The sequence below is a fragment of the Mauremys reevesii genome, unplaced genomic scaffold (genome assembly GCF_016161935.1).
Source record: "Mauremys reevesii isolate NIE-2019 unplaced genomic scaffold, ASM1616193v1 Contig11, whole genome shotgun sequence".
In the NCBI taxonomy this organism is placed as follows: Eukaryota; Metazoa; Chordata; order Testudines; family Geoemydidae; genus Mauremys; species Mauremys reevesii.
Window position 1 is genome coordinate 223,507 of NW_024100727.1, and position 12,177 is coordinate 235,683.

At 44.8% G+C, this 12,177-nt stretch overlaps 1 protein-coding gene across 1 annotated transcript in view; it reads right to left on the bottom strand.

Annotated features, from left to right (window-relative positions):
* Positions 1-12,177, bottom strand: part of LOC120392691 (stonustoxin subunit alpha-like) — a 34,014-nt gene that overhangs the window by 1,231 nt on the left and 20,606 nt on the right. Inside the window, exon 3 of the mRNA XM_039517427.1 lies at positions 514-564. Coding sequence (XP_039373361.1) covers positions 514-564 — 51 coding nt within the window. The remainder of the gene's footprint in view (positions 1-513; positions 565-12,177) is intronic.

Here is a 12,177-nt window from a genome sequence, read left to right on the forward strand (position 1 = left end):
TCTTATCCCATGACAGCTTACTTTGCTTAAGAGCCTTTAGTGAGAGACTTTGTCAAAGGCTTTCTGAAAATCTAAGTACACTATATCCACTGAACCCTCCTTGTCCACATGCTTGTTGAGCCTCTCAAAATTTTATAGTAGATTGGTGACGCATGATTTCCCTTTACAAAAACCGTGTTGACTCTTCCCCAAGAAATTGTGTTCATCTCTGTGTCTGCTAATTCTGTTCTTTACTATAGTTTCTACCAATTTGCCTGGTACTGAAGTCAGGCTTATCAGCCTGTAACTGCCAGGATCGCCTCTGGAGCCCTTTTTAAAAATTGGCATCACATTAGCTGTCCTCCAGTCATCTGGTACAGAAGCTGATTTAAATGATAGGTTACAGGCTGCAGTTAGTAGTTCTGCAATTCCACATTTGAGTTCCTTCAGTACTCTTGGGTGAATCCCATGTGGTCCTGGTGACTTATTGCTGTTTAATTTATCGATTTGTTCCAAAACCTTCTCTAATGATACCTCGATCTGGGACAGCTCCTCAGATTTGTCACCTTCCTCGGTCAGGCACAGCTGCACATAAAGTTTATGCATCAGCAACAGTTAACACATAACAGAGTTTATTGTTGTGAACTGGGTTAAATTTTGCTGTGGTTTGAGTTAAAACTTTGCTCTTAAGATTGTTGTAAGAAATATCTAAGGGGCCAGACCTATAACAAGGCCTAATAGAATCTGCTCAGAAACTAGCACCATGTGGTGGGGGGGATCCACTGGCGTGTGTGTGTGTGTGTGTGTGTGAGAGAGAGAGAGAGAGAGAGAGAGAGAGAGAGAGAGAGAGAGAGAGATGAAAGCCAAGCAGTACCCTGTGAACACAGTGGGGTTTCTGCTTTCCTTCTTCTTCCAGTTCTTAGCTGTGCCCTGGCCAGCTCAGATACGTTGCTAGCTCCAAACCACATATCAAGGCTGGTACCAGGTCTGGATAGCTCAGTGTCTATTCTGGGGGTAGGTTCTGCAGCACCATCAGAGCTGGACCTCGTAAGCTGCCTGCTCATAACCCCCCTTTCTGTCCCTGCTCCCAGCCATTCCTCTGAGCTGCAATGTTGAGTTGAGCCAAATAAGGCTCCCAGGGAACATCATTTGAGCTGGGGCAGCCCAACCTCTCCCTTGTGGGCCTCTGTGGGTTCCCAACAGGGCAGGAATCTGTTGTAAATGTTCAGTCTTTCCCAAGTCCTCTGGCTGGCTCAATTCCCCATCCAGGAAGGTGCCTTCCCCTGGGTCTGTGACTCTTTGATTTCCTTCTGCAGCTGAATTTTTAGCTTCATACGTCCTTGCTGCAGCTTGTCTTGTCTGGAAAGTTCAAAATTGGCCAAATTCTGTTTAGTCTCTTCTATTTAACGGGAAAACTTCTTGTCTGTGTCAGTGAGATTGTTGGTCACCACATCATAGACTCATAGACTTTCAGGTCAGAAGGGACCATTATGATCATCTAGTCTGACCTCCTGCACAATGCAGGCCACAGAATCTCACCCATCCACTCCTGTAACAAATCCCTGGCCTATGTCTGAGTTATTGAAGTCCTCAAATTGTGGTTTGAAGACCTCAATCTGCAGAGAATCCTCCAGCAAGTGACTCGTGCCCCACGCTGCAGAGGAAGGCGAAAAACCTCCAAGGCCTCTGCCAATCTGCCCTGGAGGAAAATTCCTTCCCGACCCCAAATATGGCATCAGTTAAACCCTGAGCATGTGGGCAAGACCCACCAGCCAGCACCCAGGAAAGAATTCTCTGTAGTAACTCAGATCCCACCCCGTCTAACATCCCATCCCAGACCACTGGGCATATTTACCTGCTGATAATCAAAGATTATCAGGGAAGATGAGAACAAATTGGAAAAAACCCAGAGGAGAAGAACAAAAACAATTAAAGGTCTAGAAAACATGACTTACAAGAAAAGATTGAAAACATTGGGTTTGTTTAGTCTGGAGAAGAGAAGATGGAGAGGGGACATTACAACAGTTTTTAAGTTTATAAAAGGTTATTACAAGGAGAAGGGTGAAAAATTGTGCTCCATAACCTCTCAGGACAGGACAAGACAAGAAGCAATGGGCTTAAATTGCAGTAAAGGAGATTAAGGTTGGACATTAGGAAAAACCTCCTAACTGTCAGGGTGTTTAGTCACTAGAATAAATTGCCTAGGGAGCTTGTAGAATCTCCATCATTGGAGATTTTTAAGAGCAGGTTAGACAAACACCTGTCAGGGTTGGTCTAGATAATACTTAGTCCTGCCATGAGTGCAGGGGACTGGACTAGATGATTTATTATGATCCCTACACATCTATGATTCTGTGATCAATCTGTTTCACCATTCCAGCCTGGGGGTTTTGCAGCTGGGTTTCTCAATCTGACCAGACACTTTGTAGTTGCTGTTGCAACAGGGAATCTCACCTCTGCCTGCAAGTCACCTCTGAGACCTTTCAGGCAAACCTGCAGAGGTTGCATTTATTCCTTTTGTGAAGCCTCCAGCTCCTGTTTCAGATTGGGGCTTAAAACCCACTGGCCACTTTTGATTACTGAAATTGCCTCCATTATTTGTTCCATCTTGATTTAGTGGGAAGAGATGGGCAGGTGGGACCTTGGGGAAAAGGGTGGAGTGGGGGCAGGGTCTGGGGCAGAGCTGGGGGTTGAGCACCCCCAGCACATTGGAAAGTTCGTGCCTGTGAGTTGTGGGATGCTTATCAGTTAGCTACAACTGCAGCATGGAAGAACTCAGACAATGACAAGCACTGGTATGATGCTAGAGTTCATTCACAGGAGCTTCAGCCAGGGGAGAGCGTAATGTTGGAAAATTGGAATGTTGCAGGTAAACAGAAGATTGCTGACAGATGGAAGGCATTACCTTACCTGGTGATGGAAAACAGGGAGATCTGCTGGTCTACAAGATTAAACCTGAAACGGGGTCAGGTAAAAAAGACAGTACCTAGAAACCTCTTATTACCTGTGAGAAGATTTGGAGGTGCCTCCTATGGAATGGAGAATAACATGAGACCTGGGTGGCAAAAAAGTGAACCAAAGCCATCACCCAACATGTGCAATGAGTCCCCTGGGGCTAACCCACCCGTACTCAGCACATCTGAAAGTGAGTATGAAAAGAAGGACACCCTTCAGTATTAGAACATGTGCCCCAGTCCCCTGATCATTTTCATTGCCCTCCGCTGGACATTCTTCAATTTGTCCACATACCTTTTATAGTGGGAGGCCCCAAACTGGATGCAATACTCCAGGTGTGGCCTCACCAGTGCTGAATAGAGGGGAATAATCACTTCCCTCAATCTGCTGGCAATACTCCTACTCATGCAGCCCAATATGCTGTTAGCCTTCTTAACAACAAGGGCACACAGTTGATATCCATCTTCTCGTCCAGTGTAATCCCCAGGTTCTTTTTGGCAGAACTTCTGCTTAGCCAGTCAGTCCCCAGCATGTAGCAGTGCATGGGATTCTTCCTTCCTATCTGCAGGACTCTGCACTTGTCCTTGTTGAACCTCATCAGGTTTCTTTTGGCCTAATCCTCCAGTTTCTCTAGGTCACTCTGGACCCTATCCTCAAGCATATCCATCTCTCCCCCCAGCTTAGTCTCATCTGCAAACTTGATGAGGGTGGAATCCAACACATCATCCAGATCATTAATGAAGATGTTGAACAAAACCAACCCCAGGACTCACACCTGGAGCACTCTGCTTGATACCGGCTGCCAGAGCTGGTCCTGGCATTTTTTCTGCCTTAAGCAGCAAAAAAAAAAAAAAAAAAGCCGCAATCGCAATAGGCAGCAACTCTGCCACCGCTTCATTCTTTAGTGGCAATTTGGCGGCAGATCCTTCGCTCCGAGAGGGAGTGAGGGACCCGCCGCCAAATTACCGCCTAAAAGCCAGATATGCCACCCCTCTCCGTTGGCTGCTCCAAGCACCTGCTTGTTGTGCTGGTGCCTGAAGCCGGCCCTGCCAGCTGCCAACTGGACACCGAGCCGTTGATCACTACCCGTTGAACCCAATGATCTAGCCAGATTTATATCAGCCTTATAATCCATTCATCCAAACCATACTTCCCTAACTTGCTAGCAAGAATACTGTGGGAGACTGTTGTGATGTTGCACCCCATAATGCTTTATAGAAATATGCTTATCAGAGTAAATATGACATAAATGGAATATGTTTTATGCTAGATATGCCATGTAACAGATCTTTGCAAAGGTTATGTTCTGATACATGTATTCAGCCTATTCGTATGCATGTATCATTTTTATATCTGAAGTTATGAGCGTTGGCTCTGTGCTTGTATTTAAAGTGTTTGCTATAGGAAGCACCTAAGGCAAATTTGGTCAACATAGTGTGAAGGGGTTATTCAAGTAATTGGGAGAACTTGGCCAGCAATGAACCTTGATAGACGCTAATCCATATCTGAGCTTTCCTGGGTTCGTGCGTGTAGAGAACTGTGTCATGCATGGACATGTGACTTGCCCATGTGACTCCAAAAGTCCATCTTGTAGCTATGATTCTACACGGGGGAAAGAGGGGTTTCCAAGCACAAGAAACAAACTATATAAAGCCCTGGGAGACCCCTGCATTTTGCCTTCAGCTGGCACAAAAGATAGCCTCTCCACCCCAAAGAGATACCTGAAAGAAACTGGAACAAAGGACAGTAACCACAGGTGTGTGAGTGATTGCTGGACTCAGACTAGGAGGAAGTCTAGTCTGTAAAAGAGGGTTATTGGAACATCTCTGAGGGTGAGATTTATCTGCATTCCGTTTCTCACTGTATTAGGTGTAGACTTGCTGCCAGGGAAAATGGGCTCAGAGATAGTCTCAGCACATCAGGTGGCAGTTCCCAAAGGGGTTTCTGTGACCCAGCCCATCGCAACTGTATCAAAATCTTTGCTAAAGTCAAGGTATATCACGTCCACTGCTTTCCCCATATCCACAGAGCCCTTTATCTCATCACAGAAGGCAATTAGGTTGGTCAGGCATGACTTGCCCATGGTGAGTCCTTGTTGACTGTTCCTGATCACCTTCCTCTCCTCCAAGTGCTTCAAAATGGATTCCTCGAGGACCCGCTACATGATTTTTCCAGGGATTGAGGTGAGGCTGACCAGTCTGTAGTTCCCTGGACTCTTCGTCTTCCCTTTTTTAAAGATGGGCACTATATTTGCCTGTTTCTAATCATCCAGACCACCCTGGATTGCCATGAATTTTCAAAGATAATGGCCAATGGCTCTCCAATCACATCAATCAACTCCCTCAGCACGCTCAGATGCAGTGCATCCAGTCCCATAGACTTGTGCATGTCCAACTTTTCTAAATAGTCCTTAACTGTTCTTTCACCACTGAGGGCTGCTCACCTCCTCCCCATGCTGTGCTGCCCAGTGCAGCAGTCTGGGAGCTGACCTTGTCTGTGAAGACCAAAGCAAAAAAGGAATTGCGTACTTCAGCTTTATCCACATCATAGAATCATAGAATATCAGGTTGGAAGGGACCTCAGGAGGTATCTAGTCCAACCCCCTGCTCAAAGCAGGACCAATCCCCAACTAAATCATCCCAGCCAGGGCTTTGTCAAGCCAGGCCTTAAAAACCTCTAAGGAAGGAGATTCCACCACCTCCCTAGGGAATCCATTCCAGTGCTTCACCATCCTACTAGTGAAGTAGTGTTTCCTAATATCCAACCTAAACCTCCCCCACTGCAACTTGAGACCATTGCTCCTTGTTCTGTCATCTGGTACCACTGAGAACAGTCTAGATCCATCCTCTTTGGAACCCCCTTTCAGGTAGTTGAAAGCAGCTATCAAATCCCCCCTCATTCTTCTCTTCTGCAGACTAAACAATCCCAGTTCCCTCAGCCTCTCCTCATAAGTCATGTGCTCCAGCCCCCTAATCATTTTTGTTGCCCTCCGCTGGACTCTCCCCAATTTTTCCGCATCCTTCTTGTAGTGTGGGGCCCAAAACTGGACACAGTACTCCAAATGAGGCCTCACCAGTGCTGAGTAGAGGGGAATGATCACATCCCTCGATTTGCTGGCAATGCCCCTACTTATACAGCCCAAAATGCCGTTAGCCTTCTTGGCAACAAGGGCACACTGCTGACTCATATCCAGCTTCTTGTCCATTGTAACCCCTAGGTCCTTTTCTGCAGAACTGCTGCCTAGCCACTCGGTCCCTAGTCTGTAGCAGTACATGGGATTCTTCCATCCTATCATCAGAATCATCTGTCACTAGGTTGCCTCCCCCATTCAGTGAGGTTCCCACATTTTTCCTGACCTTCTTGTTGCTAACATACCTGTAGAAGCCCATCTTTTAAACCTTCACATCCCTTACTAGCTGCAACTCCAATCAGGCCTTCCTGATTATACCCCTGCATGCTCGAGCAATATTTTTATACTCCTCCCCAGTCATCTGTCCAAGTTTCCACTTCTTGTAAGCTTCATTTTTGTGTTTAAACTCAGCAAAGATTTCTCTTTTAAGCCAAGCTGGTCGCTTACCATATTTGCTCTTCTTTCTGCACATCGGGATGGTTTGTTCCTGCGCCCTCAATAAGGATTCTTTAAAGTACAGCCAGCTCTCCTGGACTCCTTTCCCCCTCATGTTATTTTCCCAGGGGATGCTGCCCATCAGTTCCCTGAGGGAGTCAAAGTCTGTTTTTATGAAGTCCAGGGTCCATATTCTCCTGCTCTCCTTTCTTCCTTGTGTCAGGATCCTGAACTAGACCATCTCATGACAGGGTTAGAAGTCTACTAACAGATTAATTTATGATGTGCCTGGTGTAGTTAGTGAAGAACTGATACACTTAGCTCACACTGATACACTTAGCTTAGGGGCTTCCTAAGACCCTCTGGGAAAAACTTGCAGACGTGGTGGAGGTGGAGTGTGATTTTCCGGGCCAACAAATTCTTGGCTGGGGGAGGACTCCAGGATTTGGGGCTCATGTCCCCCAACCTCCCACAAAGCTCTGGGGTCCAGGCCCCTGCTGCCTCTGGAGTGAGATTAACATATTAAAAAAATGTGTTAATTGTGCTGTGAATTAATCCTTAACTGACAGCCCTAGTGCAAAGTGGAAGGTCATGGGCACTTGTCAGTTGGAAGTGACAGAGGAAAAGTAAGACCTGGGTGTATTGGTTGATGATTATGAACTGCCATTGTGATGCAGCTGTGAAAACAGGCTAATTCAGTCTTAGGATGCATCAGGTGAAGAATTTCCAGTAGAGACAGGGAAGTGTATTACCTTTGTACAAGGCACTGGTGAGATCTCATCTGGAATCCTGGGTGCAATTCGGGTTTCCCATGTTTAGCAAAGATGAATCCAAAGAGGAACAGGTTCAGAGAAGGGCTGTTAGGATGACCGGAGGAATGGAGAAACTGCCTTACAAAAGGAGACTTAAGGATCTTGGCTTGTTTAGCCAAATAAAATGAAGGCTGAGGGGAGGTGTGATGCTCTCTATAAATACATCAGAGGGGTCACCACCAGGAAGAGAAAGGTGCTAGTTAAGTTAATGGCCAGTGGTAGCACAAGAACAAATGGCTATAAACTGGCCATCAACAAGTTTAGGTTTGAAGTTAGATGAAAGCTGATAACCACCAGAGGAGTGAAGTTCGGGAACAGCCTTCCAAGGGGAGTAATGGGGGCAAAAAACCTAACTTGTTTCAAGACTGAGCTTGATTAGTAGGGCTATCAAGTGATTACAACTATTAGTCATGGGTAATCACAGTTTTGGTCACACTGGATAAAAAGACAGTTATGTGTAGCTACTGCAAGGCTAAGTTCCAATATCATCAAAGTATTTCAAGTCTGCAGCACCAGTACATGCTAAACATGCTTTCACCTTGAGTTCTTGTGCTACAGATAAACCACTGACAGCAAATGAATCCAGAGCCGGTGCAAGGATATTTTGCGCCCTAGGTGAAACTTCCCTCTTGTGCTCCCCACCCTCTCCTCCCGTCAAATCACTTATTATAAACTTTCAAGAATGAATACCGCATAATATGGCATTGTTCATTAGAATTAATACATGTTCGGCTTGAAAAATTATTAATTTCATTATTTAGTCTACATATTTAATAAAAATAAATGAATAACCTCACAGTGTTATCGTTGTTATTGTTTTCACTTTGCACAACATAGCCTGGATCTTAAAATAAACCACATTCATTATACACAATACACTGTCACTTCCTTCCTTCATTCTTTCATATCAAAGTCTACCTTTTATTCTACCTTTATAATATCCAATTATTGTTATTAATAAAATTTATAAAATTAGAGCCTCTCATGGTGTCAAGTATCGAGGGTAGCCATTTTAGTCTGTAGCCACAAAAACAACAAGGAGTCCGCCAGCAACTACACACCACACCACAGAAACACTAACCCAGGAACCAATCCCTGTATCAAACCTCGTTGCCTACTCTGTCCCCAGATCGACTCTGGCGACACCATCATAGGACCCAACCACATCAGCCACACCATCAAGGGCTCATTCATCTGCAAGTCTACTAATGTGATATACGCCATCCTGTGCCAGCAATGCCCCTCTGCCAGATACATTCGCCAAACTGAACAGTTCCTAGGTAAAAGAATAAATGGATACAAATCGGACATCAGGAATGGTAACATACAAAAGCCAGTAGGTGAACACTTCAATCTCCCTGGTCATTCTATAACAGATTTAAAAGTCACTATTCTTGAACAAAAAACTTCAGAAACAGACTTCAAAGAGAAATAGCAGAACTAAAATTAATTTGCAAATTTAACACCATTAATTTGGGCTTGAATAGGGACTGGGAGTGACTTTGTTTTTGTGTGTTAGCTTTTGCTGTTTTGTTTGTTTGGGGCTGCTTTTGCAGGATTGTTGTTTGTTTAGTTGAATTTTTTTTTTATGGCTGGTTCGGGTGGAATTTAGCCCCCCCACCCCCAGCTTTCTTGGCAGGCAGCCCAGAGTTAGCTCTATGCTGCAGCTGTGGACTTGCTGGAGTCAGCATCTTATTTTTGGGCTTAGCAGGAGCGTGGAGTTAACCCACTTTTTGCCTCCTTTTTTGGGGGTGGGGCTTTTTGCAACCTGCAAAGGAATTTTTTATTTTACACTTATACCTTTGACCCTTCCCTAAAACGCCTTGTGATGCCTGCAACCGCATTAGCAACACACCTTGCTGATTTGCTTCCCCATGGGACCCCCTGGGAGGGAGTCCTGGGCCTGGTGACAGTCCCCCCCTTAACTCCGAATCAACATTTTGTTATGAGGGGTCACCATTTTGGTTTTGATACAGTGGCTAGAGTTACTGTTGGCCTTTTGCATAAACACCGATATAGCACAAACATGCTACAGATTTGTTCAGTTAAATATTGTTGGAGCTGGGAGCACATTGAATTTCATGCTAGTTGGGTTTTGTCCTTAATTATGGTTTTAATTAGTCCCTGCGAGGTATTCCGCGTGTGGAGGGCCAGTTTGGCAGTATGTTTGAGGGCGGCAGTGGCCACTGTCAGGTGGGTGAGATTTGTACTTGTGACCAGTTTTATGGCCTTTATTAATTGTTTGTTTTGTATGGCCCCTTGCTGAATATTTTAATACTAGCTGCCGTATTGGGCCCATTTCACAAGGAGCCCACTAAGGTTTGGGTTTTTTGTGAGGGGGACAAGGACAACGTCTGCCTGAGGAGGGCCATTTGGAGGGTGGCCTCCCTGGTACAAGTGGGAAGGAAGGCTGGGACCTGAAAGCGTGTTGGGGCAGGTAAATGTCTAAAGCTCCCAAGGTGGCGTTCAGGAGGATTCAGTGTTAAGTGGCTGCCTCCCATTCAGTGGCGGGTAACGTTTGCCACCACCGCTGATGGGGCAATGGGACGAGATGTTGTCCTGGCTGGGGATGCCTGGCAGGTATGGAGCTTTTCTGGGTCAGTTTTGTTTGGGACTTAATTGGGGAGGGATATGCAGAGCCAGGGGACCTGGGGCTTTTGGCTGGGGCCGCTTTTGAAGAATACCCAGAAAAACATTGTATTACAATGAAGGATTTTGCAGGCCTGAAGCAGCAAGAGCGGTTCCACCACTTCTGTTCAGGGTGTTTTGGGGCTCTTGCTATTACTGCCTTGTTTTGTAAATAAAGCAAAAGGAAAAGAAAAAGAACAACGTAAATGAACTTATTGGGGAAACTGAGGCACATACAAAAACTTTTAAAGTTATTAGTTGTTTTGTTATAGGTTTTCTTGGCTTTTGTTGTGGATGTTGTTTGCTTGGTTTAGGAGGTTGCAATAACAATACTGCGTTCAGGGATTAGCGATTACTATTATTTGCCAGAGGGGTTTTTATTTTGCTTTAGGCCACCACAGGAGGAACAGGGTTTGTCGCCATGAGGTTCAGGGGAGGTTCAGGGCCATGCACCAGGTATTTTGCTGTGGCCCTGCTGTGTCTATCGGGACTAGGCATTGTTTTTAAGGGACCTTTTTTTTAGCTTTGTGCCACACTGTGGCTTGGCTCCATCAGCAGCTCAAGCCAGGGAGAGCCTCTGAAGGGTTTTTTTGGGTTTTTTTTTAATTATACATTATTTTAGATAATTTTATGGATAGCTGGAAACCCAGATGGTCCAGGCAGGCGGCTGGTCCACAGCTGGGGCCCACGATGCCATGACCAAAAACCTAGGAAGAAACATATGTTTTGAGCTGATTGTCATGCGCTCGTTTTAATTTCCCGGCTAGCTGAAGTTGATATACTACCGGAGAGATGCAGCTTACAATGGGATATGGACCCCTCCACTTAACATCCAAGATGTGGGCCACTTTCCCCAGTTTTTGCAACATTACCTTGTTTTTAATGTGTTATTCCCAGATGTTTTTAATGATGATTCCTTTGTGTTTGCCTTTTTTTTTTTAAGTGGCCTTTACGGCTTTGCATAGCTTTTTTTTTTAATTAGGCAAAGCTGAAACTTTTTTGGTTGTGGCAAACAGTAAATGTGATTATTGGTAAACATAATATTGACAGCAAAGAGTCCTGTGGCACCTTATAGACTAACAGACGTTTTGGAGCATGAGCTTTCATGGGTGAATATGCATCTGATGAAGTGGGTATTCACCCACAAAAGCTCATGCTCCAAAATGTCTGTTAGTCTATAAGGTGCCACAAGACTTTTTGCTGCTTTTACAGATCCAGACTAACACGGCTACACCTCTGATACATAATATTGACATTACATTTATATTTGTTTACTAGCGGGTTGCTAACATTTATTTTTTTAAAACACTTTTTTTTAGGAATTAATATATACACATTGCCCATTATACAGTATTTTGGTTTCATTATTTAATTTATTTTATATACAGGATTTTAGTGACATGTTTTTACTACAGGGCTTTGGAGCAACAAGCCAGGACAAGCACATCCACTTCTGAGCAGTCCACTCAGTACAGCCTTTGGTGTCCAGTAGTTTTTTGGGTTTTTTCAGCCCACTGGCTTGAGATCCGGGATAGCCAGAAAAATTCTATGTGCAATACGGGGAGTGGGCTAACTTTTTATATTTTTGCTTTAAAACCAATTTTTTGTAATATGGTGTTTTCTACCTGAGGATTTTTTTTTTGCAGTATTTGATACATAACAGTGCTACCAATAAGACAAACAACACAAGAAATAGAACACAAAACACACTTTCTATTGTGACAGTAGATTTATGGCATTTTGAGTTGCTTTTTACCTGGTATTAGCTTTGTTATATCCTTGGGGGCAGCTGGTTTAGGAAGAAATCACTTGAGGCCAGACAGCAGACAGCTACAAAACTACCATATTATTTTACAAACACAGAGCTCACCCAACTGGCCGAAGCTAGCTGGGCTCTCCCCTAATGATCTAACTCAGTTGACATAGAAACAAAAACCATGACAACCAAATACACAACATATTCCTCCCGCCCCCAATAAGAACATCCCCTAAATAAAACACACACTAGACTAGAGAAGGAGGGTAGACTGCCTCCATTCCCGGCTAAACCCTGGGGATTATTTTGCCCCATAACCATGGGTTCGCCCTAGCTAAAGATCCAGCCAATGAGGAGGCCTTCTGTCTCTAGGTGGATTACGGCGAACTTCTGGTGTTGTTGCATCCGAAAGTACCACAGGCTCAGGGTCCGCAGCACTAACAGGTGAGGAGGTGGTATCAGCTCGTGCTGGGCAAAGGGGT